Below are 27,076 nucleotides of genomic sequence, written 5' to 3' on the forward strand. Positions count from 1 at the left end.
TGAATATGAGTTGTATAGTGTATATGTGTAGGAGGTGTATGAAGTGTGTGTATATGAGGTGTATGGTGTGTGTATACGAGGTGCTTGATGTATGTGTGGTGTGAGGCATATGGTGTGTGTGTATAGATTTATGAGTTATATGATGTATGTGTGTATAGGTGTATGGTGTGTATATATGAGATATATGGGGTGTGTATAGGTGTATAATGTGTGTGTGGTGTGTGTAATGATGTGTGTGGTGTGTGTATATGAGGTATATGCTATGTGTATATGAGGTGTATGTGGTGTGTGTACATAAGGCATATGGGGTGTGTGTTTGTGTGTGTATAGGAGGTGTGTGTGGTGTGTGTGTATGATGTGTGTGGTGTGTGTATAAACTACATGATGTATGTATATGGGGTGTATGAGGTCTATGTGGTGTGTGTATATAAGGTATATGGTGTGTGTGCTTGTGTGTGTGTGTGTGTGTGGTGTGTCCGTGTGTGAAGGCGGGATGCCACCCGTGACTCCGGTGGTCTCCGGCCGCCCGTGCCGTGCCCACCCGTGGGCGGCGTCCCCTGACCTTGCGTCAGGCGTGGGTGGCGGGCGCCGAGGGCTGCGAGGTGCCGACGGAGCCCTGGGGCAGGAGGTCAGAGCCGCCGCTCACTCAGCGTGGAGTTTGCTCGTGTCACCGGGTTCGCGGGCCTGGGCGCAGCTCTCGGGCCGCAGCACCGCCCAGGAAGCCGGCGCTGCCTGCAGCCGCGGCTGTGCCGGGAGGTCCGACTGGTTCCTGGGAGCCCCAGCTGCCGCGGGTGAGACACACGGGCTGCGGGAAGGGTCCGTGCCGCGCGCCCACACCTTCCCCCGCGGGACCTCTGCCCCCGGCGCCGCGTGGCCCCATCCCTGTGCGCAGGCTTCCCAGCACCGCCGCATCCTCCTCCCCCTGCCAAGTGTGTGGGGGGCGCCGAGGACCCAGGACGGAGGCTGGGTGGGGGCGAGGAGCCTGAAGGGCAGAGGCGCTGCCAGGGGTTCGTGGAGAGGCTCCACGGGGCAACGTCACCTTTGCTGAGCGCGTGTCCGCCCGCGTGATCTGGCTCTGGGCGCGTGCAGAGCGCACGTGTGCCCGCACCATCTGACATGTGGCGGCTAAGGTCCTTCCTGTGAAAGGGGATCAGAGTCTAGGGCGAGGGAGTCTGTCCGTTTCTCAGCTGGGGGCCCACACCCCGCCCCCCAACCCGTCTCCCCAGGATATTCCATAGGGCCATAAGTGAAAAATCGCATCCACGGAGGGGGTGGGAGCCTGGCACAAGGCTTGGGGGCCAACCGTAAGACGGGGCGCAGCAGAGGCTTCCGAAAGACGGATCACGGCAAGGAAATGAGGTGAGAAGGGGGGCCACAGTTGGGAAAAGGCGGAGAAAGTGTTTCGGAGCATCTGAGCATGCGCGCTCGGGGGCCAATGCTCAGGCTGCTCCCGAGGCCCTTAGTTCGATTCCCAGATGCCCATGAACCCTCTGCAGAATGCAGGTGGGTGCCCACTGCCTGGGTGGGAGCACCCTTGACGGACCGCCCCGCATTCTGTGTGGTCAGCTTGCCTGCACGTCCCCACACCACTGATCCTGGCTTTGCAGCCTCACCTGCAAACCTCCCCCTTAAAAAAAAAATCTGGGTGTCTTCCACCTGCACGGTGTCGGGGAAGCGGCTGTGAGCTGGTTTGAGGAGAAGTGGGGTGCAGGCCCTCATGTTTCTTGAGGGTATGCGGAAGCTTCAGGGGGGTGCCCTGAGCTGGAATAGATGATACTGCTACCGTCTACTAGAGGGTACTACAGTAGAAAGGGTTTTTTCTTTTTTTGTCCTGCACCCTGCTGATACCTGTTTGAGTTCCAGGCACTACACACGGTCCCCCAGCACCTCCCAGGGTCTCTCCTGAGCCAGGTGTAACCCCTGGGCGCTGCTGAGTATGGCTTCCAAACTAAACCAAGTCCAAACGGAAGAGCGAGGAAGCCCCAGAGCTCTGAGCTGACCGTCCCTCTGCTCCCCAGGACACGGTCCCGGAGCTAGAGGGCCCCCTGTGATCAGGCAGCGCCGCCCCTAGCCCGGTTCCACCACATGTCCCGGCTGGCACCTTGACCAAGCCGTCTAACTGGTCTACGAGACCCAGGATCTAAAGTCCCGTTTCCTTTCCAGCTCTGCTGTCCCGGCCACCGGGGTGCAGAGAGGGGGCAGCTCTGGGCGGCCTGGCGGCAGAGAGCTTCCTCCAGAGAGCTCGTCTTGGTCTCCGAGCCACACCTGGAGAGGTTCTGCGGAACAGAGAGTGAAAGGGGGTGAAGACAGAACATGGGGGGGGTCTCTGAGCATCTCTAGCAGGAGCCTAGAAATGAGTCCGTGGGAGCTTATGCGTGCCAGGAGCCTGCGAAACCCAGTCACTCTGGACGGGGGTCAAGGACCAGGGTTTCCAAGCACTGGACGGTCAGGGACGGGCTGGGGCTGAGGTTGGGGGGGGGGGTGCAGCTCCTGGCTCTGCTCCAGGCAATGCCCCCTCTGTTCAGGGCTGTGACAGGAAGCCGTGGCGAGCTGGGATCTGACTGGCATCCCACACCACCAAGTCCCACGATAGCAAACGCTCAAACCCACTGCCAACCTCTGGCCCCTGGAACCAGCCTCCACCAGCCGCCGCCTGGCAGGCAGGTCCCTCCCTGGCCATCTCCCCGTTTCCCCCAGAGGGTCCTCCCCTCTGCATTTTTTTTCTTTCTTTCCCTCTCTCTCCACACCCCAACCAACTCAGTAAAAGGGCACTGGGCCAGGGGGGGCGGGCTGCGATAAGAGCTCTCTCCAGCTGTGTTTACTTAGTACAAGCACTCACCCAGACACCCCACCTTCTGTCCCAGAAACCCAGTCAAGTACTTCGCTTGCTCTAAAAGCAGGGGTGATTGTTCAAGTGCATGGCCACACGCACACACAGTGGGAGGGGAAACCGAGGCAGCGGGAGGCTGGCACCAAGCTCGACTCCTCCCTCGGGGCGGGGGGCAGCAAGCAGGCAAAAGATGGAGGAGAAGGGCAAAGAAATGACCTGACTCCCTCACCACCGTTCCCTGTCCAGGGGCCGAGGAGCTGGACACGAGGGCAGCGAAGAGAGAGGGAGGAGAGGCCAGTTGGAGCTGGACGGGTGGGGCAGAGCAAGGCGACACTGAGGGGCCGTCAGTGGCATGCCAGGCAGGAGCCAGAGCCGAGCAGAGTGTTCTCCAGACAGCTGACCCCCCCTGGGCGCCCAGAGCACAGGCCCCGGGCAGCCGCTCTTATCACTGGAACCAGGAAACCCAGAGACAGATCTGAGCCGTCCCGTCCCTCCCCCACCCCCCACCCCCACCCCACGCTGCTCCTTCTGCACCCCTGTGCTCGTCCATTTATTCCAACTTGTGGGCACTGACCTGTGCCCAGGCTGAGGGGCTCTCTGGGGCCTGTGCGCTGATGTCCCGATGCCAGTATGACAGGCACGAGGAATCTCCACACCAGCTCACTGTCCCAAGCCAGCTCCGAGCCTCTGCCCCCCCTCCCTGGCTTTGCTGAAGTTTCCAACTCCAGGAACTGACTCCGCTGTGCTGCCAGATGTTGGGGAGTCCAGGAATGGCTTTTTTGTTTGTTTGTCTATTTCTTGGGCCACACCCAGTGATGCACAGGGGTTACTCCTGGCTCATGCACTCAGGGATTACTCCTGGCAGTGTTCAAGGGACCATATGGGATGCTGGGAATCGAACTCTGGTTGGCCGAGTGCAAAGCAAACGCCCTACCCACTGTACTATCTCTCCAGCCCCCAGGAGTGGCTTTGCGGTGAGGTTTTGCCATGTGTCTTGGGGTGCTGCACGGAGAGCAGCCGAGCCTGGGGTGGTCACTGCATGCTGACCAGCGTCTGCTTGGGGGGACGGGGGTGTGGCTCTGGGATGATTCTAGAGCCCAGCATGAAGGGGGGAGGACAGAATAGCTTTGCTGCACAGAACCCCCCTGCACCTCTGCACTGCCCCAGTGCAGCCTCTGGGGCTCCCCAGCTCCTTCTGTCAGCCCAGAGGGACAGGGGTGTCACTGCAGAGCCTAGAAATTGAGTCCATGGGAGCTTATGCTTGCCAGGAGCCTGCAAAAGCCAGCCACTCTGGGTGGGGGAGGGCACTGGGATTTCCAAGCACTGGACACATCAGGGACGGGCCTGGGGTGAGGTCGGGGTTGGGTAGAGAGGGAACACAGGAGCCCTCTGCTCTGGGGACACCTGCGATCACAATCACACCATCTGAGAACCGGCCTCCTCGCCCCGTAAAGCCAAGGTAGCAATCCTGACCCCTCTGCCCTCCAGGGCTGCTGACAGGGGTGAGGCCGATAAGGAGCGTCTCCCTCACCTCTTGAGGGGCAAACCCTTTGGCATGGCCAGCTGGGACCTGGGTGGAAGGCTGGGACACCGAATAGAGTCCCTGACTGATTCGGTGCGAGAGGTGGCAGAGTTTGTCTTCAGGACCCCGAATCCTGGGTGGAAGGAGCAAGGGCCTGGGGTCAGGGACTCTTGATCTCGGTCAAAGCCAGATGCTGCTAATTACCAGTTGCGTGATCTCGGGCAGTTTGACCGCCTCACGGGAGCCTCAGTTTCCCCTCCTGCAAAACAACAGTCAGAGTCATTTGACTTTGGCAAGAGTCCCACCCTGGTCCTCCTCGGAGAGATGAGGAAGTCTAGAGTGTGAGGTTCATGGATGACACAGAGAAAGCCCCTGGGTCCCCCTGCCCTGCTGCTGTTTCTGCCTCCTGGGAAATCTGGGGCCAGGGCAGACCCGACTGTCGCCTGCACAGAGTAAGTTTCTGTCCTTCTCCTGGAGACCCCGCTTGTCCCCTGACCACCCTGCCCAAGAGACACTGCCCATTGGCCGCTGAATCGAATCAGGAGGAACAGAATCTCTGGACCCTAGCCCAGGAGCCAAGCCCTGGGGTCCCCAGCCTCTCCAGGAAGAAGCCCCAAGAGAAGGTTCTAGTTTCTGCCTTTGTTCAGGGGGTGGGGTGAGTTTGGAGCCACACCTGACAGTGCTCAGGGCTGGACTCCTGGCTCTGTGCTCAAGGATCACTCCTGGCAGTGCTTGGACCGTAGGTGGTGCCCGGGATTGACACAGGTCAGCCACACGCCAGACAAGTGCCTTGACTTCTCCTGTGCTGTGACTGCGGGCCAGGAGGTGGTTTCTGAGCGGCAGCTCATGCCTTGACGGGCAAAGCCCTGTGCCAGGGCAATGTCCTCCAGGTCTCTCTCTCCCGTGCCCGCCAGCCAGCCCAGCCCAGCCCTGGGCCTCCCTGCTCCGCCTTCTGAGCTCTCCGTGGCGTACACGCAGAACCTGGTAGTGATGCTTCGTCTTTCCAAGGCCGCAAAGACCAAGCCAGGGGCCCTGCAGGTGACAGGGAGCTTGTGACAAGCGTCCCGGGAGGGAGGGGGAGCGGGTCTGCTAATTGCCAGCCCACACACAGGGAAGCACTGACTTCTGCCCTTGAGAGATTAATTGGCCCGCAAAGGCACGAGTGAGCGGCAGCTGGGGCGGAAGGAGGGGAGGGCGCGGTGTTTGTGTGCGGTAGAGGCACCTGTGACCTCCGTGGCACCCTCCATCCCATCCACTCCCAGCTGGCCTGGAGGGGGGGGACAGGGCTGGGCCCTGACCTCAGGCCTGCTGGGCTCAGGCACAGGAGAGCGAGCGAGGAAGAGGCTGGGCTGTGGGCCACAGGGGAGCTGCCCTGTGACCTACCTGTGCATATGTGGGGACCATCGGGGGGGGGGGGGTGGGGAGAGAGAGAAGAGGCCCCTCTGGGCTTTCCATTCCAGACTCGGGCGGCCACGTCAAGGGGTCCCGTCAGGTCCCCACAGTCTCATCTGTCCCTCCCTCTGCACGGGACCTCGAGAGATGGAGAGAGGCGAAGCCGGGGACGCAGAGGGGAGGGGTATGGGAGGCAGGAAGAGTTGCTCCCTTGGATGCTACAGCTGGTCAGGCAGACAGGTCCAGCCTCCTCAGCCCAAACTGGCCGTGTCCCCCCTAAGGGGGCCTGGGTCCCCGGGGCTGTGCACTGCAGGGTGTGTGTGTGGGGGGGTTAGTTGGTGCAGGCTGATTGGGCACCAGCCTGCAAGCGGGTGGCAGAGTCAGACACCCCCAACTACATGGTGGAAGCTCGTGCCAATTCCTCAGAGCGTGGACGCCAGAGCCGCGGCAGGAGAGAGGCCAGCGTGTCCAGCACCAGGGAGAGGGGGTGAAGCTCTGTCGGCTGAGACCCACTGACCCTGCACGGGGCGGAGGCCGGGCCGGCAAGTGTGGGGCCCCCCGGCTTTGGCCCGGCTGGCCCTGGCCTTGCACAAGAGCCACTGCCTCGGGCCGCGGCTGTAATTGCCGCCTCCTCACGCCAGCAGGGATAACAAAGGCGAGCTGCAAGCCCAGGGAAGGCGTGTCCAGCCTGGCCCAGGTGCTCCTGCCCAGGGCACAGACAGGGGACCACGTCACCGGCCTCTCCCCGCTGGTGTGACGCCCTCCTCAGCGCTCCCTGGTCAAAGTGTATCTCTCCCAGCACGTGCCTCGTGCCTTCCTCCTTAGTCGTCCGGCAACGGGGTCAGGGGCCTGAGCGGGGGTCAGTGGTCCCTATGCCCGTGGCCACGGGGTCCAGCTTTTCCCTAATAGAGTCCGTGCCCCAGGGGGGCCCTTCCTCTCCCCAGTTCCGTTCCTCTGCCCTGACTTTGTCCCGGGTCTCCCATCTGCACAGCCAACCGTGGTCGTCTCCTGGTCTCTGCTCTCCTGTCCGCATCAACACCCCCAATCGCAGGGGGACCCCAGAACTCATCTGGCTTTTCCTCAGCACAGAGCCTGGGACGGGCAGCTGACAGGAGCCCCGCCTGCCGCCCCTCCGGTCTTCACGGAGAACCTCCTGGAAGCCCCTTGCCTGTGGCTGGGAGGGGACATGGTTTCTAAGTCTGGTGACACTTGGGTCACCTCCCTGTCCACTCTGGGCTGAGGGCCGGGCGGGAGCAGGGCCCGGGTTCTGTATTCCCAGGGCCCAGGAACGCAGGAGGCAGGAGAGGGGGAACGGCCCACATTTGAGGGGCTCTGAGACGTTCCTGAGGAATCCGAGTCGCTCCCTGACACCGTGCTCTGGGCCCCCGACTGTCTGTCTGCGGGCTGCGTGTCAGGGGAGGAGTGTCACCCGCTAGAGGACGGCTCTCCACACGCGTCCCCTCCTGCCTCCCGCCCCGAGGGACGCCCTGGCTCTCCGTGTTGCTTTCTGGTCATTTGGCCTCCTTGGGGTTGCCTCAATGTGGCTCCCAGAGGCCCTGCCACCTGGACCAGTCCGCAAGCTCTGACCCAGGGCCAGCAGCCCAAGTCCCCCCTGCTGCTCCCTCGGCCTCTCAAGCCACTGCTTTGCCCGCTCCGCATGCTGGCACGAGGCTTCTCTGCCTCTTCCGCTTTCACATATGATGCCAGTCTCTTGCCTCTCCTCTTCCTCTTCCTCATATTATGCTTCTCCTCTCCTCTCCCTTCCTCTCCGTTCCCCTCCCCTCCCTCTCCTCCCCCCTCCCCTTCCCTCCTCTCCCTACACTGCTTTCCCCCTCCCCTCCTCTCCCCTCCCCTCCTCTCCCCTCCCCTCCCCTCCCCTCCCTCTCCTCCCCCCTCCCCTTCCCTCCTCTCCCTACACTGCTTTCCCCCTCCCCTCCTCTCCCCTCCCCTCCTCTCCCTCCCCTCCCCTCCCCTCCCCTCCCCTCCTCTCCCCTCCCTCCCCTCCCTCCCTCCCCTCCCTCCCCTCCCCCTCCCCTCCCTCCTCTCCTCTCCTCTCCTCTCCTCTCCTCTCCTCTCCTCTCTCCTCTCCTCTCCTCTCCTCTCCCCTCCCTCCCCTCCCCTCCCCTCCTCTCCCCTCCTCTCCTCTCCTCTCCCCTCCCCTCCCCTCCCCTCCCCTCCCCTCCTCTCCTCTCCTCTCCTCTCCTCTCCTCTCCTCTCCTCTCCTCTCCTCTCCTCTCCTCTCCTCTCCTCTCCCTCTTCCTCCTTCTTCCCTCTCTCCCTTCTTCCTTTCACCCTCCCTCTCTCTCTCTCTCTCTCTCTCTCTCTCTCTCTCTCACATACACACACCACACACACACACACACACACACACACACACACTCACTCACTCACACATACACTCATGCACAGGGAGCTATATTTAAGCTGAGAAAAATGCCCCAATAACTCCTCATGCTTGCACAGGTTTTGATCCTTTCCAAAGTGCTCGCACTGATATTGCGTGTGCCTTTGATTTGTCGTCACATCCTCACTTAGATTTGGAGGTGCTTAGTTTGGGGGCCACACTGGGCAATGTGCAAGGGCCAGTCCTGGGTCTGTGTGAGGGGGTCACTCCTCTCAGTGCTCAGGGAACTGTGTCGTGCTGGCGACTAAACCCCGGCCTCCTCCTCATTGAGTGTCTGTCCATCCCTAAAGTGGCTCTTCATCTATCTTTTCACATATTGGTTTTTTTTTTTTTTGCTTTTTTGGGTGACACTCAGCGATGCACAGGGGTTACTCCTGGCTCTGCACTCAGGAATCACCCCTGGCGGTGCTCAGGGGACCCTATGGGATGCTGGGAATCGAATCCTGGTCGGCCGCGTGCAAGGCAAACGCCCTCCCCGCTGTGCTATCGCTCCAGCCCCCCTAAAGCGGCTCCTTAAACAACCATCTTGTTTAAAGGGGTCAAAAGAGAACAACAACCCCAAGGCGTGTACACAGCATCAAACCCGTGCCCGTCACATCAACCTGGGATCCTGCGCGTGACCGCTGGTGGCACTCTGCTCCGCAGCAGCTCGACACGGTGAGAACAAGACAGCCTTGGTGCCGGGAACCCTCGGGCTGTGCAACAGACTCGTAGAAAACACAGCACGTGTCCGTCTCCCCACTCCCCCCCATTTTTAGAAGCAACAGAGGAACAAACGGTTGCTGCTTTGGTTACGCTGGTGTTGTGGGAGAGAGGTCGAGTCACATGTCCCAAGCCCAGGCTCCGCGGCACTGAAAGCACGAGACCCAAGCTGCAGTCACCAAACTTTGGAATGGAATGTGCCTGTGTGGCAGGTGTGTGTGTGTGGGGGGGGGGGGGCTGGAGGGTGTGGACTGTGGACAATGGTGGAGGGGAGTTGACACTGGTGGTGGGATTGGTGCTGACGTGTGCCTAAAACTCAACAATGAATAACTTTGTAAATCATGGTCCCTTAATTAAAAAAATTTTTTTTTAATCAGACTGGTTGAGCGAACAAACAAATAAAAAAAAAAAAGAGAGAGAAGGAAACTAGTGTCCAAAAAATAGAGAGCAGATGATGGGGCCGAAGTGATAGTGCATCAGGGAAGTCATTTGCTTACATGTGGCTGAGCGGGTTTAATCCCTGGCACCCCGTGTGGTTCCCTGAGCCCACTTGGAGTGATCCCTGAGCTCAAAGCCAGGCGTAAGCTTTGAATACTTTCTTTTTTTAATTTTTTTTTGCTTTTTGGGTCACACCCAGCAATGCTCAGGGGTTACTATTGGCTTTGCACTCAGGAATTGCTCCTGGCAGTGCTTGGGGGACCATATGGGATGCCGGGGATCGAACCCAGGTCGGCCGCGTGCAAGGCAAACGCCCTACCCGCTGTGCTATTGCTCCGGCCCCTGAATACTTTCTGATCTGGTGTGTGTGTGTGTGTGTGTGTGTGTGATGTGTGTGTATACATATACATGTGTATTTATATATGTATATATGGATATCTGAGATATATAATATAACATGATGTAGCACTGTAGCACCGTAGCACTGTCCTCCCATTGTTCATTGATTTGCTTGAGCGGGGCACCAGTAATGTCTCCATTGTGAGACTTCTTGCTACTGTTTTTGGCATACTGAATACACCACGGGTAGCTTGCAAGGCTCTGCCATGTGGGCGGGATACTCTCGGTAGCTTGCCGGGCTCTCCAAGAGGGACGAAAGAATTGAAACTGGGTTGGCCATGTGCAAGGCAAATGCCCTATTGAAACTGGGTTGGCCATGTGCAAGGCAAATGCCCTACCCGCTGTGCTATTGCTCCAGCCCCTAACATGATGTAACATATATAATATATAATAAAAATATTGTAATATAGAAAGAGAGAACAGATGACCTCCAAGAAAGCACATGGGTCAGGGATTACAAACCCCCTCTCCTCCCCAACTCCCCTGCCAATACACACCATATGGTCTTTACAATAAGATGAATATAAGCCCCAAAGCTGCAAGGGGGATTGGGTGCAGAGAGACAGAAAAGTGCCGCAACTGTGAAAGCACTGAGAACGAGAAGGTGGCAGTGCCAGGGGCTGCTCACATGCTCAGCCTGGTGCACAGAGCCAAGGGCAGAGGTGCCTGGTGCAGAGAGGCATGGGGTGGGGGCTGCAGAGCAGAACTCACGACCCGACTTCCGGGGTCTCCAGAAACCACTCTCTGGGGCAGGAACTGCATCAACCCAACACGGTGCTGGTTGGAACGTGGATTCCAGAACTGGAACTGAGCAAGACTGCTCGGGGGAGAGAACAGCTCAGAACTCGGTAATGAGGGCCTGAGATGGCAGCGGACTGCTTCAGAAGGATGGCACAAGGGTTTGGAAGAGCAGAAAGAAGGGAGACATTTGAAAAATGATATATTGTTATGACAAAGTCTAACACTGTATTTTGTTGTGTTCACTGGGTGAGAGGTCTCCAAGCCGTGTCCAGGAGGTCTGGAATCCCTCCTAGCAATTGTCATGCCACTACACTGGCAGTTCAAACTGTGAGCCCTGGGATGCAAGCTCTGCAGTGGCACCAATGACCCCGGTCACCCTAGTGGTGCCCAGGGGACTCTGTGGTCCTGGGGGATCAAATCAGCATCAGCCACATTCAAGGCATGTGCTTTAATCCCTGCACGGTCTTTGCCAACCCCTGAGCTGCTGAAGTGAAAAGAAAGAACAAATTTTTAAAATATACTGCACCATGGTACGTATTTTTAAAAGAGGGAAGTATACAGGTCCGCAATTGGATATGTTAAGTATCGTTTGTCAAGGGTAAATGATCAACTTTTACACGGAAATGTTTCTGGGGGAGAATACTTGGTGAAGCTCCAGCAGAGGCAGGAAGACTTATCTCCCCGCATCTCTGCGTGCCCTGTTATAGGGCAAAAATGCAACTGAGTTCAGTTTAAAGATCTAATTAGCTTTAGTCAATGGTGCGTGAACCGGGCAGTTTCTCATCCAGCAAATAAAAAGACAGTGCAAAACATGACCCAGAATATGAGGTTTGTGCAATGTAGAAAGATGGCGGGGCAAAGTGGTGAGCAAAGGAGAGGAATTTTGGCTTCAAAGGCCCCTGGGAGAGGTGGGGAGCATCTTATCATGCAAATAAACTCCACAAACTGACCGGAGAATGTACAGGTTAGTTGAGATCTCCACTTTGGGCAAAAGCTAATGCTGGGGTTGAAACTGGCGCCCCTCCCCTCCAAAAGATATCTGCTGTCTCTTTGCATTTTGTAGCCAGGGATAAATGATGACGTGCCAACAAGTTTCTGAAGGAGCGTGTTTTAGAGAACAGAATCTGGAAGATACACGATTCACTGGATATTTGGGTTAAGGAAGTGTTGGCGATCACGCCTCGGATACTGGCTTAGGTAACTTACCTATTGTAGTCCTGGTTGGGAACCCTGGTGGAGGAGCAGGTTTGGTGAGGACGAAAAGCTGTTCAGTTTGGGACATGTTGAGTTTGAGGTGTCTGTCACCCATCCAGGGAGAGGTGCCCAGTAGATACGCATCCACACTGGTAATGACTGGCGCTCAGGGGCCAGATCTCAACTCCAGATAGGGCGTTAGGAAGCATGAACATGTGCATGTTAATACAACCTAGGGAAGGAGGCAGGATCCTTGCGAAATCCCTGGGAAGAGGGGCTGGTGAGCAAGCTAGGACGACTTGAGGACCCTCCTCCCAATATTTAAGGAACTGGCAGAAGAGAACTTGTCGGTGGCAGGTTTTTGGGACATGAGACTCACTGAGCAGGGGCGAGAGGGGTCTGCAAGGATCTGAGAGGTACAGAGTTGGAGCAGGACTGAGACTGTTCTGTGGACTTGGCTGTTCGGCAGGAGATAACCTTGGCAAGATTGGGATCACTGACATGCAGTAGGCAAGGTCGAAGCACAATGAATTGAGACTCAGTGTGAAGTCAGTAGACAATAAAATCTCTTAAGAAGTCTGGCCTTGAAGAAGGAGTAAAAAGATAAGGCGTAAGCTAACAGGAGAGGGCGGGGAGGGGTGAGAGTGTTTGCAATTTCTTGGAAGATGGAAAAGAACAGAACATGGTTCTCTGCTGACTGTGAAAGCAGATGGAAAGGGAGAGGTTGAAGATACACAAATAAAAAGGATTAGTGGGGAAAGCGATGGAAATAACTCGGAGGAGTCAGAAAGGAAAGTGGATCTGGAATGCATATGTGAGACTTTGCTTCATACAGGAGTGGGTGCCTCCATTGCCAAAGGACGTAAGAGAAATCTTAGTGACGGCACTTTTGGAACCCTGCCACCTACATGCCGGTGTGTGTCTGTTCCTGTGTACAGGGGTATAGGCAATTGTTTGTGACCCTTCCTTGTCCCACACTCCTATAACTGAGTATCCTATCCATGGCTTAATCGATGCCATTGATTGCTCTGTGTTCCAGACCACACAGTCCACTGATAGTTTGTATGGCTTACTGGTGAGAGTGGGGATAGTGCTGGAATGAGAAATAAAGGATTGAGGGCAAAATAAGAACCAAACAGATAAGTACCAAACCTTTCCAGAGAGCCTGGAAAGGTTCTCTAGGAACCTCGTCCCCAATTCCCCTTGCCAAGAGGGATGACCATCCTCTATTATTGCTCTTCACCCCGCAACTCAGACAGGGGCAAAAAGCAATGGGGGTTCACAATAGCTATTTAAGGAGACATACTTGGGTATTAGCTACCTTAAAGGACAAAAGTGGTCATCCGCTCATGTGAGGATTCAGTGTCAAACAAGAAATGATGGGGCATTCAAGCACGGAAAGGCATAATGTGTCATGCAGACCTAGAAAACCCACAGTGTTTGACATACATAAACTCCAAGCGAGAAGACAACTCAAGAACAACATACTATCACCACCACTCCCTCCGAAACCGCTCAACAGCATTCAAACACAGGCAAGTATCCAGAATAAACATTTCTCTAAAAAAATAAAGAGGTTTATGCACAACTAATAAGCCCATGAAAAGATGTTCAGTGTCAGCCACTGGGGAAATACAAATCAAAAGTGCCTGTAGGTGATGCCACACAGGGCTCATTAAGTTGATTATGGTACAAAATCCAGTTTTAAAACTCAGAAAATAACAAGTGTTGGCAAGGTGGTGGAATTGGAAGCTTCGTGTATTGCTGGAGGGAATGTCAATAGTCCAGCGGCTCTGGAAGGCAGCACGGCAGTTTCAAAAGATTAAACAAAGAATCGCCCTAAGATCCAGTAATTCCTCTTCTAGGAATCTGACCAGTGGAATTGAAAGCAGGGGCTTGAGCGGTTAATTGTACGCCAGTGTTCACAGTCACAGTCACCGAAGGATGGAAACAGCATGAATATCTGTCAGCGGGTGAATGGACAAATAGAATGTGTGTGTCAACACAATGAAGTATCATTTGGCCTTTAAAGGGAATGACCTTCTGATCCACGTTACAACGTGGACGATTCCTAAAAACAAGCTAAGTGAAATAATGAACCTAATGAGACTATTATTTGATTCAGCTCCATGAGGTACTAGGGTAATCTGATTCATACGCAGAAAACAGAACATTGGTCTTTCAGCAGCTAAGGGAAGGGGTGTTGGGAGCACCGGGAATTAATGTTTAATGGGTACAGGACTTGAGATTGTGGAGATTAAAGAGTTCTGAATAGAGTGGCAATAAAGGTTGCCCAACAATTTCTATGAAAATAATGTCATTGGATTGTCCACCGAAAAACGGTTACAATAAAATGACCTTTATGTTGTATGTGCCTCACCACCATAATTTCATTTAAATAAAGCTTGGATAAAGGACCGTTCTTCTTATAGTTTTTTAGTTGGGAACTGGATGCGAGGAGGGAATGAGTTCTCAGGGTGCAGGACTAAGGGAAAGGCTCCAATTAAGCCCATGGCTGGCTTCTTTCAAGTGAAACCCTGTGATAGAATCCAGATGGCTTCACTCAACTCAATGCCCACATGTGAGAGAAAGATGATCCCAATAGCACCTACTCTCTCTGCCTCATGTCATCCGTGGACAAGTCCAATCGCTTGAAAAGTGACCTTCCTAGGGTCCTCCTAAGGTGTAGGACACCCAAGAGCCCAGAAGCTATCTGGGACCAGATACCCACTGCCACTTTCAGAAGTGCCACTGGGCAGAATGCGACACGGCCATTCCTTCATGATAATTCTGTCCATGTGCTTCCATGATTTACAGACATGAAAGCTAAATATTGGCAGAGGCAAGACTCTCCTTCTCGACCTCTTTCTCCTCCACAGGCCCACTGGATTCAGGTCAAGGGTAACGGGGCTCGCAATCATAGATGGTAGACTTTCTCCTCTCCATCTGCCTCACCAAGGTCCAGTCCAAGATTCAAGTGCCCCAGCGTGTTACGCCGAAGGATGTCCCAGCCCCTGTGACTGCTACTGCTGCGGGAGGTGGTCCGGGACACGGAGGGAGTCGGGAGGGCCGTGAAGGGTCTGGTGAGAGTCTCATTTTCTACCACAAAGGGCTGTTTCTCAGAAAGACGCTCTTCTCCCTCCTCCTTATCTGAGTTCTTGAACGCTTCCACATAGCGAAGCACTCGCAGAGAATTTTGATCATGGTGATTCTCGACTCTGCAGAAGGGGAAAGAGAATGGACTCAGTTGAGATATGAAGAAGCAGAGGTAGACAGGGAGCAGCCTGGAAGCAGGATGGAGAGGAAAGGGGAAAGGACTAGAGATGCCACCCGAAGAGCTTCTAGGACCAAGCGGAGCGTGAACTGGGACAGACTCCACAGCGGGTGGGTATTGAACGGGGACCGTGGCTCAGTGGCAGAGTACTTGTCTTCATGAGGTCTGGGTTTGATCCCCAGCACTGAGAAGAGAAACAAAAAGTGGGTGAGTGAACACAGCGAGATGTGAAAGAGAAAATAGAACCAATTAAGAGATTAAGGTATGGCAAGGATGTGGAAATACGATTCAGGAAATAAAGGAGATTCAGGTTGGGAATTATGAGTAGAAGATGAAGAAGGAGGTCAGCTTCAAAGCAAGGTGATGCCGAAATGAGGCTGGGGTGGGAGCAAGACTAGAACTAGATGACAAGACCACACCCACAACCAAGTAGAGTCGCCTACAGGTAGCCTTTCACACATAGACTGCAGTCCGCATCACCCAGGATCAGCTAGTAGCATCTTTCAATCCTTCTTTCCACCTGGGCTTCCTCCCCCTTCCCCAGAGAGAGGCTCACGGAATCTCATTCCCTAAGGAGAAGACATGTCCTGTGGGGCCATGTGGGAGTGTCACGAGTGGAGAGGAGAGTGATAAAGTGGAATGTGTTCCCCTGACGCCCAGATCTATGTAACTTTCAGCCGTCTAGCACATATGCACTGTTCCTCACCGCAGGAACCAGCGGTCCCCCAGGCCATACTCGAACCCACAGATCCCCGAACGAGGCCACAGGAAACGGGGTAGCTTCCGCTCCAGCATCACGGTAGTGGCCACTACCTGGGAAGAGGCAAAAGGGAGAAGAAAGAATCAGGGTCATGAAGTTCAGGGCCCCTCAGAGCACTGAGGGCATCTGGCTAGCTGCCTGCTTCACTCACCGTTCCTCATCAAAAAGAGAGAATCTTTTATGACTGTTTTTGAATAAAACAGTGACCCCTAAATTAACTATTCAGAACCATAAAAAGAATGAGTCACTCTGAACTGCTCAGTTCTTTTTTTATCCCCACAGGAAAGCCACAGACCGGTTATCTTGATTTGAATAAAAACGATTAAGTAGAAGCTTTACAATCTCGGGGGTGAAAATGGAACCACAGTTCAGGGCATTTTCCGCCAGTTAGAGACCCTCCTCCTAAAACAAGAAAAGATGGGCGGGACGATGACGGAAGCGTTGGCAGGAAATAGTCTAGTGTCATGTCATATGTTTTGTCCTTTGCCCCGCTCCCATTAATTACGTAGATGAAATATAAAAAAACAACCTTATCAAATATGCCTGTGACACAAAGCTGGGAGGGATATGTAGTGTATGAAGTGACCAAGTAATTGCAAGTGATATCACCAGACAGCAATGCTGGTCAAAAACCAATAAGGTGAAATTCAGGAAAAACTAATGTAAGGTCCCACATGGATGTCTGACTCAAGTTTCTTCTTAGCATCTTCCATTTCTCTATATCACATTTCTATACTCGTTATACAGTTTAAAGTCTGAATTCCCAGACTATAATCTCCATGGTGACACATGGTTTAGTATGAGTCTCCAGATCCTAGATAATTCTCAATACACAACCGTCTTTAGGGAATGATGACCAAATGAATGAAACGTCTGAGTGGGTAAATGATGCCTGTATTTATTATTATTTATTAATTTATTATTCTTCACGATCACTCATTAATTTATTGATAAATAATCCATTTTACTAATAAATTAATAAGATAGAGAAATGCATTTATTAATATAATCCGCATTATCAATAAAAATAATTGATAAATAAAAATATTAATGATAAATATAATAAATTTATTGATCATTACTTATTAATATGTTATTATGGAGAAATGTGTCCCAGTTCTAGGAGACAGATAAAAGAATGACATTGTAGAAACGTAGCTTTAATCCAAACTTTAGTTATCAGGAACCTTCTGATAACTAAAGTTTTCAAATTATCAAAAAGTTCCCCTGCTCTCAAGGACAGTCCACCAAACATACATGGTAAAAAGGTCCTAATAAGCATTAAAAAAAAAAAAGAATTGAATGAGGTGCCGAAGTGACAGTACAGTGAGCAGGGTGCTTGACTTTCATCTTTGGCACTCCATAGGGTCCCCTGAATAACTCCCCCCGACCCCCGTGATCCTTGAGTTCAGAGACAGAAATAAGCCCTGAGCACTGCTGGATGTGCTAAACAAACAAACAAAATTGAATGACTCTCTGATCAGCAAACTACTACATGCTGATTAGAGGATTTTAATTAGAGGATCACTCAAGGCATTTTCAACTCTAAAATTGTATTAGGTTGTGATGATACAAATAAAAGACCATAGAGAAGGGGGGAGTAATAGTGCCTGATAAAAGATTAAATTTGAATTTAATTCTAGAATATCCAAGAAGCTTTTCTAGTTCCCACAGGTCTCTCAAATGACTCTTGCATCATCAACTTTTCTCTTGTCATCAAGACCCTCAACTTTGGCGTATCGCACCCTGGCCTACCATATGACCCTCCGTGCAGTAGCTCCATGAGTCTGAATGCACCAGTTTGGAGGTTGAGGGCCTCCGTGGGTTGTTCTAGACTCTTCCAAGAGTCATCTCCCATCACAAATTCCACTTTGACTTTTCATCCCCTGCCCCTCATTGGCACCAACACCAACAGGCTCACCTGTGCCCTCCAGAGCTCATCCTGCTCGTGAGCCACGCGCCAGTGCGTGTCGCCCATCATGGCGATGAACAGATTGAGCATGAGCAGCGTGGCGATGATGGCGAAGGCGAAGTAGACAATGCCATACATGAAGGGCAAGTTCACGTCGTAGTTGGCCGGCCCGTCGATGATGGTGAGGAACAGCTCAAAGGTGCTGAACAGGGACATGGGGTAGTCGTAGAAATGACCCAGGTTGTTGGGGTTCTCTGTCTGGAAGATGATATAGAACGCTGCTCCTCCCAGAAAGGACACACGGACACAGGAAAATAATTGATTACCATACTCAACATACCCGTGACGTATTTAACATGCCAAAAACAGTAACAACAACGTGCTCTTCATGTTCCTGGATCGAGCAGGCTCCACTGGGCTACGCTAACATGCGACAGGGACCAATGAAAACATTACTGGAGCTTGCTCGAGCAAATCGATGAACAACAGGATGACATTGATGCAGTGATACTCAACATTGGCCTGGCCTACAACCATTCTACAGCCAGTAGAGGCAGTATGCCTGCAAACACATGCACACACACACAAACATGCACACACATACTTGTCCATACATGTTGATATGTGAATATGTACATGCAACTCTCACATTTTTTTCTGTAGACCTTTCTAACTCAGATCATCCAAGTTCATCATTATGATTAATAGTGATACTCATCAATCAAATACAGTGTTAATATAGGTATATATTAAAAACATGCATGTAACATATTATATATTAAAATATACAGTTATTTATAGCAATTCGCCTAACTGGCTTTTTATATTTTAGGAAGCCAAATATTCCAAAGGTACATTGTTGGGGCTGGGGAGATAGTATAGCAGGTTAAGTTGCTTGCCTTGTGTGTGACCGACTTGGGTTATCTTCCCTGTTCCCATGAGATCCCCTTGAACATCTCCAAGGAGAGATCCCTGAGCACAGAGCCATGAGTATGTCCTGAGCGCAGGCAGATGTGGCCCCCAAACAAACAAACAAATGAAAGTCACATTGTTACAAAAACAGATGAATTCTCCAAAACGTTTCAAATAACAGCACAAGCAAAGGTAGAGAAAAGTGTTATTAAAATATCTCAACAGCCTGTACCTAATCAACCACCACTCTGAGATTCCCCGGATAAACTTGAACCATCCAGGGAAACTACCCTTCTGGAACCTTCTTACAGCATTCATTAGAACCTTTCTGCATGAGGAACTAAAATATAAACATGATTCCAAGAGCAGAAAACTGGTCCTGACAAAACATTTTATTCCTTTATTTACTTAAGAAAAGAGTAAGCAACATTGCCTTAATTTGTGATCTACAAAGGTGTGGAAGAAGATTGGGTAGAGGGAGTCGGGAGATGCCTCCGTGGCAAGAAACACCTGCTTCGCCAGCTGGAGACTCTGTGAGTTCAGTTCCTAGCGTTACCTCTGCTCTTTGCTATGGCAGCTTTGTTAGCTGATCCCAGATCCACAAGTGAGCTCTAGTTCCTCAATAGCCAAGTGTGTGCAAGCACCATGACGAAAGACCCCATGGCCCCAAAGGCCCCCCCATTGCCCACCCCAGCAAACACATGAGCCCCAGCATCATGAATACAGGAGTGCAGCCCTGGAAACCACAAGCTGACATGTGACCCCCTTCCTCCATGAGTACCAAGACTGAATGTGCAAACATATAACTGGGCGTGACTGTAAAACCACTGGACGGAGGAGAAGAAAGAGTAGAAAGAGTAGAAGTCCTCACTTAATGTGACTCATTCCTTCTTCAAAATGAGGACTTGAAGAGAAACAATGTGTAATGAGACCATACCTACTTCTCACAACCCTTGGTTCAAGCTAAACTGAATTTTCCTTTCTCTTTAATTGCCTCAAGTTTAGAGGCTGGGGTTTGAATCATGGTAGGCGCACAGGCCTTGTGTGTGGATAGGCCCTGGGTTCTATCCCTGGCACCACAAACAAATATAACTTATCAACAAAAGTTTTTGTTTTTTGGTCTTAAAACATCAATGTATCTTGCAGTAAGTTGAACTCCTTCTAAGTCTCACTTAAAAGCCAAGTCTGAGATTGGAGAGATAGCTCCAGAGGTTGAGCACATAGTTTGCCTGTAGGAAGCCTGGGTTTGTGGGTTTTGTGCACTTCCAGGAGTAACCCCCAAGTACACAGCTGGGAGTAGCCCTTGACCCCTTGAGCATGGCCCTGTGCCAAAACACTTTAAGAAATAAAAGCCAAGATTGTCTTTAGAGAGAACTGCATATTAAGACTGATGACTTTGTTTTTTTTTTTTAATCACAAATACTTAAGGTGAATATAGTAACCTGGTTCTCTTATCCCTCATATAAAGAATTACAGGTTCTTAAGCTCTACAAAAAGTGATTTCCACAGTTGGGGGGGGAGTACAAAAATGAGTATATTTTAGTGTGCTGCCTTTGCATCAAAAGGAAAACAGGTATATTAATACACATTTCTTTTTACTTTTCTATTGTACTTTATTGGGCTGGAGCAATAGCACAGTGGTAGGGCGTTCGCCTTGCATGTGGCCGACCCGTGTTCGATTCCTCCGCCCCTCTCAGAAAGTCCAGCAAGCTACCAAGAGTATTGCACCCACATGGCAGAGCCTGGCAAGCTCCCCATGGTGTATTGGATATGCCAAAAAAAGTAACAATAAGTCTCACAATGAGAGACATTACTGGTGCCCACTCGAAAAATCGGTGAGCAACGGGATGACAGTGACAGTGACAGTAACAACAAAAATAACATACGACTCATATGTTCATCGCTACACTGTTTACAATAGCCAAAATCTGGAAAAAAACTGACTGCCCAAGAACAGATGTCTGGTTAAAGAAACTCTGGTACATCTACACAATTGAATACTATGTAGCTGTTAGAAAAGATGAAGTCATGAAATTTGCTTATAAGTGGATCAACATGGAAAGTATGCTAAGTGAAATGAGTCAGAAAGAGACGGACAGACATAGAAAGATTGCACTCATCTGTGGATAGAAAGTAACAGAATAGGAGACTAACACCTAAGAATAGTAGAGATAAGGGCCAGGAGGCTTGCCCTATAGTTTGGAAGCCGACCTCACATGCTGGAGGAAAAGGCAGCTCAGACAGAGAAGGGAGCACCAAGTAAGTGCTGGGAGGACCTGCTTGGGTTGGAAGTGCAGAAAATAGACGATAAACTGAACACGATGGTCACTCAACCTCTATTGCAAAAGACAATACCCAAAAGAAGAGAGAGAACAAAAGGGAATGCCCTGCCACAGAGGCCAGGTGGGGAGGGGGAGGGCGTGGGGGGGGGAGGGATACTGAGATCATTGGTGGTGGAGAATGGGCACTGGTGGAGGGATGAGTTGACATCATTTGACATCATTTGAGATCATGATCATTTCAGATCATTGTATGACTGAAACACAAACACGAAGGTTTGTAAGTATGTAACAGTACCTCATGGTGATTCACCAAAAAAAAATAACATACAAACACATAAATACAAGTTTAGGGGGTGTGAGGAATGGGAAGAAGGGTCGTTTGGGTAGTGGGGTGGCACTGGGACATTAGTGATGGGTCTGGCGTGACTCATGAGTACGGCAAGATTGAGGGTGTACTCCCGAAATTTTGTAGAATTGTAAACTGATGGCAAATCAATTAAAATTGTTTTTAAAATGATGAAAGTTTGCTTTTGTTTCTTCAGCTCATCTTTGAGTTGGTTTCCTCTACCTGAAGTTAACGGAGAAGAAGCTGAACAGTGCAAGACTCTTTGTTGCTGTCTTTTAGTCTGACGTGATTTCACCCTTTCTGTTGTTCAGATCTTGGTGTGTTGTATGTATGAGAACTTTTCTGAGGGAACACATGAGAAAAGGGGGTCACTGAGGACATGAATGTGCTAGGCATGGAGGCTGGTGTTTTAAAGCTGCAGAGTCTTCACAGATCCTCTGGGCCAGCCCTTGTCCTGCAGATGAGTTGGAGCATTGAGGACAGGACTGGCACGACTGCCCTTTCCTCTTCCTTAAGTCCTTATGCTGCCTCCTCTCTCTCACTCTGATTGCTCAGCTCTGTTGCTTCCTTGCTCTCTGCCCCGTGCTCTGCCTCGGCCCTGGGGTCCCTATTGAGTCCTTCTTTTTTTTTTCTTTTTGGATCACACCCGGCGATGCACAGGGGTCACTCCTGGCTCTGCACTCAGAAATTACCTCTGGCGGTGCTCAGGGGACCATGTGGGATGCTGGGAATCGAACCCGGGTCGGCCGTGTGCAAGGCAAACGCCCTACCCGCTGTGCTATCGCTCCAGCCCCCTATTGAGTCCTTCTTTACCTCTCTTAGCAATGCTTGCTTTCCTCACTCATCCTTCAAACTCTCCAGACTCTTTGAGGCATGGCATTTTAATCTTTCTTCTTCCTTCACCCTTCCCCTTTTCAGACTACTTCCTTTTCCCTCCATTTTTAATGAGCACGTGTGAAAGAGCATCACAATGGGTGTTACTGATGGTTCTGGGCGCCTTCTCAGGTGCACACATGGAAGGTTCACATCACACCATCTCTGGCCACATGCCACATGGCTTTATGACATCCACATGAGTCAGTCTCCCTTTGGATGCCACCTTCTCCCCAAGGAGCGTCCCTTAATAAAACTCTTTTATTCTGAGGTACATATGCTACAATAAAAGATGGAAGAAATCACGCCGAGAGGCCTCAAGTTTCCCTTTTTCCATTTTCCTCCAATGGCAACTCTCTCTAGGGTGAGGAAGACTACTGAAACTAGGATTTCAACTTTGACACAGTCAACACGTGGAGCATTGCCACCTTCTGTTGTTCTTAAAAAAAAAAAAATCTTTCTGGGGCTGGAGCGATAGCACAGCGGGTAGGGCGTTTTCCTTGCACGCGGCCGACCCGCGTTTGATTCCCAGCATCCCATATGGTCCCCTGAGCACCGCCAGGGGTAATTCCTGAGTGCAGAGCCAGGAGTAATCCCTGTGCATCGCCCGGTGGGACCCAAAAAGTAAAAAAAAAAAAAAATCTTTCTGAGACAATGGTGGAAGGAAGTGGACACTGGTGGAGGGTTTGGCATTGGGACGTTACATGTGTGGAACACTATCATTAACAGTGTTATAAATCACAGCGCTTTTTAAAAAATTTAATAAATGATAAACTAATTTTGTCTTGAAGTAACATTGATTTCCAAGAGTATGTTTGTATGTTTTAGGAATCAATATTACCTCACCACACCCACTACCAAAATGCTCATATTACCCCCCACCCCCCACACTGCCTACAGGGTACTTCAGACTGCCCACCTCCTAATCCTCAGTGGCCTGAATTCTTTGGTCATAATCTAAGGGTTTGTTTTTGTTACACGTTGTCTGCTCTTTGTATCTTCAAGAACTCTCTTTGTCCTTTTTTTTGTCCTTTACTGATTTTGCAAGGCAATAGTTAACAAGGAAACTCAGAGTGGTTGGATTGGCCTTCTAGAACACGCTGTATGGTCCTGATCTCTGCATAGATGTGTGCCTTTTGATTCACTCCGTACCCTAGCAGGCATGAGCAACCTCCCTTTAAAAAGAGTAAGAAGCTGTGTCAATGAGGAGAAGGAGTGAGAGGGGTTCTAGAGACTGGAGCTGTGGCTTAAAGGAGGAGTACTAGTGCTCTTACCTGAAGCAAAGCCCAAGATAACCACTGCCATCAGCCAGCAGAAGCGCATTAAGTCTCCAAAAATCATCTAGAGGAAACAGAAGGAAGTGTGTGTGTGTGTGTGTGTGTGTGTGTGTGTATTGGTGGGGGTTCCTTCCTCCACCCATATCCCAGCAGCTTTTGGGGTGGTCCCCATAGCTCCTCCAGTTCCATTCGGAATATTTTCCTATTTTCTCCCATACCCTCCCTCATGTCTTCGAAGTCCCATGGCTGAAGCCGAGGAAGCTTTGGGGGGCTCACACGAACCTTCTGGATCATGATGGTGAAGGGTCCCAGCATCTGGAATCCTCGAGCAAAGTACATCACACTGCACCAGCCCAGCACCAGGGCGATGGACATGGGCACCACCTCGCCATCCATGTTGGAGAGTCGCATCACCATGGTCACCAGCACGAGGAAAGCGTAGGTGATGCTGGGGAGAGTGGGCAGCAGGGAGTGAGGGGAGGGATGGAGCTATTCTACATATCCCTAGCTCCCGGCATGGAAGTGCTGGAGCCCCATCTTCTTGGTACTTAAACTACTCCCCAGCCTGCTGGTGAGAAGTTTCTGCAGATGAGGATCCCTGAGAGTGAAAAGGGAAACCCAACACAATTCTGGAGAAGAAAGAAAGGGCACTCACATGATGACATGGAATGGCCCTCCGAGGACTGTGTGTCCAAAGTAGCGAGAGGCACCCACCCTGAAGATGTCTGGGATCTGGGAAGAGATGAGTAAAACAGACAGATGGTCCAGTGTCAACGGCAGAACTGCCTGGAATCTTGGTGTCTGACCTCAGCCAGGCATGCCTGCACCTCACCTCTAAAAGCAGGATGATCATGGCCCCAATGATGGTCACCAGCTCCCCCACCAGCCGGAATTTATCCTCATAAGTCACATAGGCTTCCTATGGGGAGAAATTCAAGATAAGAAGAGTTTGGGAGACAAATCAAATCCTCAAATCTAAGGCAACTGTAGCCTATGCAAGATGAAGGAAAGCTCCCTTCCCTTGAAACCACCATCATCTCTGCTCCCCAAGGAGTTAACATGGCCAGAGACCATGTATCACATGTTTACATATATCACATATATTACATATCACACATATTACATATAATTAATATAATTAATTACATATTGTGTGATATATGACTTAATATATCTTAAATATGCTAATGACCTGAGCTACCACCTAACAAGCCAGCTTTTACTATGCATGTTCTGAGTACTAATTTGTGACGGAGGGACGGAGGTTCTATTTTAGGACATAAAGCTAGCAAAACTGAACCTGGTAGTCTGGGGTGGAATTCAAAGGAGAAACACCCATGTGTTGCGTGCAAAGGTACCAGGATCTATCTCTGCTACCATATGAGCACCCAGACTTAGCTAAGTATGTCTGTAGAAGGCCCTAGGATTAATAGGCACCACCAGCACCACATTGGTATGTCAAGTATTGCCAACAATGGTACTAGAACGCCCCCCTAAGTAAGGTTCGGGAGAGATCTGTCTGCAATTGGGGTGTGGGGGTGGGGGAAGAGAGCCAAGTATTTGGGAAGGCTTGGGAAAGTTTCAATGACATGGAAGGTCTGGTTGGTTCCATCTCAGGTGGTTCCCTGAATGTGGTATAGACTACCAGCATATACCAAAATTCACATTTCAGACCCATAATCTACTAGCACTAGCAAAACCTTAAATTTGCTGCTCAACCCACCTAATTTGAATTTTGTCATTGGTGACAATGGAAACTCTAATATTAATTACTAGGGTTATCAACCTTACTATGAAGGTCAATTTCAGTGATGTACTTTATGAGTCATAATGCACATAGGTATATGCACTGGCATTTTTCTGTGATTTGACAATATGGAAAAGAGAGAGATGCTCTAGATTTTAGTTCTGGGAAAGTGTGCCTGCCTGATCAGTAGGTGTAGAAGATCTATGATCAAGGTCAAGATGATGGGATTACCATCCTCCTCATGAGCCTGTGACTTCATGGTGAAAGGTTTGCAACATTACCCAGAAGGAGTGATAGCTTTCTGCAGTGATGATTCTTACCTTCCCATGAGAAGTTATGAGCCCACTTGAGGATGCCATAAAGCTTAGGGGGTCTCTTTCCTGAAAAGTGTGTTCACATATGTGCAATCCTCACATTAAATTAAATAATTTCAACTTACCCAAGCACCTTTTCAGCTCTGGGGATTTTGCATTCAGAAGTTACATCTCTGAATAGTGAAGCCCAAGACAGAAGCTGAGTGCCCAGGGTGAGTGGGAAAGTGGATGGGCTGAGCTAGGCAGAATGTGGACCCTCATTAGGCATAAAGGCTGCCGGCTGCTTCTGATCAGCTATAAACTAGGACCTCTATGTGGCTCGTTGTAGGACATTCCAGCACTATATGCATGGGTCCAGTGAGAGACATTGCTTGTGAAATGGGGTCAGAGGTATCTATGGTGGTTTGGGGTAGAATGACAGCAGCCGCCAAGAGCCCAGCACAGGAGATGCTCAGAATGGGAGCATCAGCTCAGACATCAGAGACAGCGGTATGGAAGAAGAAGACCTGGAAACGTCTCAGGTAAATCCTGTGGGTTCCAGAAAGATCAGGCAAAAAGTTGATAGCACCCTGCTGGGAAACAATGGATCTAAGTCTGTGAAGGACTTCAATCCCTTAATCTTTCTCTTAGCCTCTGTATTTAATTATAAAACCCCCCAGCTCCCTTTGATAATCAGGCAGTAAGTAGTCCAATAAGTAATAAATATACAAATGGAAAAGCAAAATGCCGTTAAATCTAGAGATCAAATAACTGCACCACCTTTGTGCTGGCCCAAATTGTAAGAATTCTTTGAAAATTCTGTGCATTGGTTGAGTATGTCACGAGAAGGGTCCCAATGTTTCCTGGGATGAACCCAAAAGAAAAGGAACTGGGTCCATGTTAGCCAGAATAAGAGTGTCAGGGGCTCCCCTAGTGGACAGTGGGAGAGTGGCACCATTCCCTCTGGAGTTGTACGGAGAGGTGAAATCCTAACAGAGAATATCAGGGACCATTTGGTCAACACAGCTCCTTTCTTGGGCTTTGCCTCACTAGACTTTTTGCCTGTTCAACATATTTCTTCACAAGATTCCTTAATAACTTTACCAAAGAGTAACAAGGTGTCCAGAGAATCTGAACTTTTGCTCAGCTGTCCATAGTATCAGCCTGCCCTTGCTTCTTCCATCACTCTGTCGCATAAAAACAGGTTGCTGAGTGACACTGCCTTCAGAGAGCTCCTTGAGGCTGCCACACGGATCCCAGATCCCCAGGTAACATTTGTGTTTGTTTGTTTTTATCTGCTGTCTCTGCAGTGAAAATAGTTATATACGTGTGAATGTTGCAATAAAAGTAATGGTAGTCAAAGTAAAGAGAAAGTAAGGTGAAATTTATCAGTTTTAGTGGGGGTGGGATGGGAGGTATACTGGGTTTTTGGTGTTTTATTTTGTTTTGTTTTTTTGGTGGTGGTGGAATATGGGCACTGGTGAAGGGATGGTTGTTTCAGCATTGTATAACTGAGACTTAAATCTGAAAGCATTGTAATTTTCCACATGGTGATTCAATAAAATAAAAATATTTTTAAAAAAGAAAAAAAAGTAATGGTAGTTTATGCAACACTTTAGCTAAAAAAACAAAAAGCTACTGAATCAAGAAAAAAAGAGACAGTGGAATTACATACACAATTTTCTATAGAAGACATATCAGGTGCCCATCATATAAAGATGCTCAGTCAGGAAACACAAATCAAATCCACAGAGAGATGCCCCTTCACACCTAGCAGA

The 27,076-nt window shown here is 50.5% G+C and overlaps 1 protein-coding gene across 1 annotated transcript in view; it reads right to left on the reverse strand.

Annotated features, from left to right (window-relative positions):
* Window positions 1-14,539: 14,539 nt before the first annotated feature.
* The window catches only part of TRPV5 (transient receptor potential cation channel subfamily V member 5), a 29,372-nt gene continuing 16,835 nt past the window's right edge, over window positions 14,540-27,076 (reverse strand). The window contains exons 9-15 of the mRNA XM_004608332.2: window positions 24,091-24,177; window positions 23,914-23,990; window positions 23,541-23,706; window positions 23,256-23,322; window positions 17,578-17,846; window positions 15,603-15,709; window positions 14,540-14,840 (exon numbers count right to left, since the gene is read on the reverse strand). Coding sequence (XP_004608389.2) covers window positions 14,540-14,840; window positions 15,603-15,709; window positions 17,578-17,846; window positions 23,256-23,322; window positions 23,541-23,706; window positions 23,914-23,990; window positions 24,091-24,177 — 1,074 coding nt within the window. The remainder of the gene's footprint in view (window positions 14,841-15,602; window positions 15,710-17,577; window positions 17,847-23,255; window positions 23,323-23,540; window positions 23,707-23,913; window positions 23,991-24,090; window positions 24,178-27,076) is intronic.

This window comes from Sorex araneus, chromosome 1 (assembly GCF_027595985.1).
Source record: "Sorex araneus isolate mSorAra2 chromosome 1, mSorAra2.pri, whole genome shotgun sequence".
Taxonomy (NCBI): Eukaryota; Metazoa; Chordata; class Mammalia; order Eulipotyphla; family Soricidae; genus Sorex; species Sorex araneus.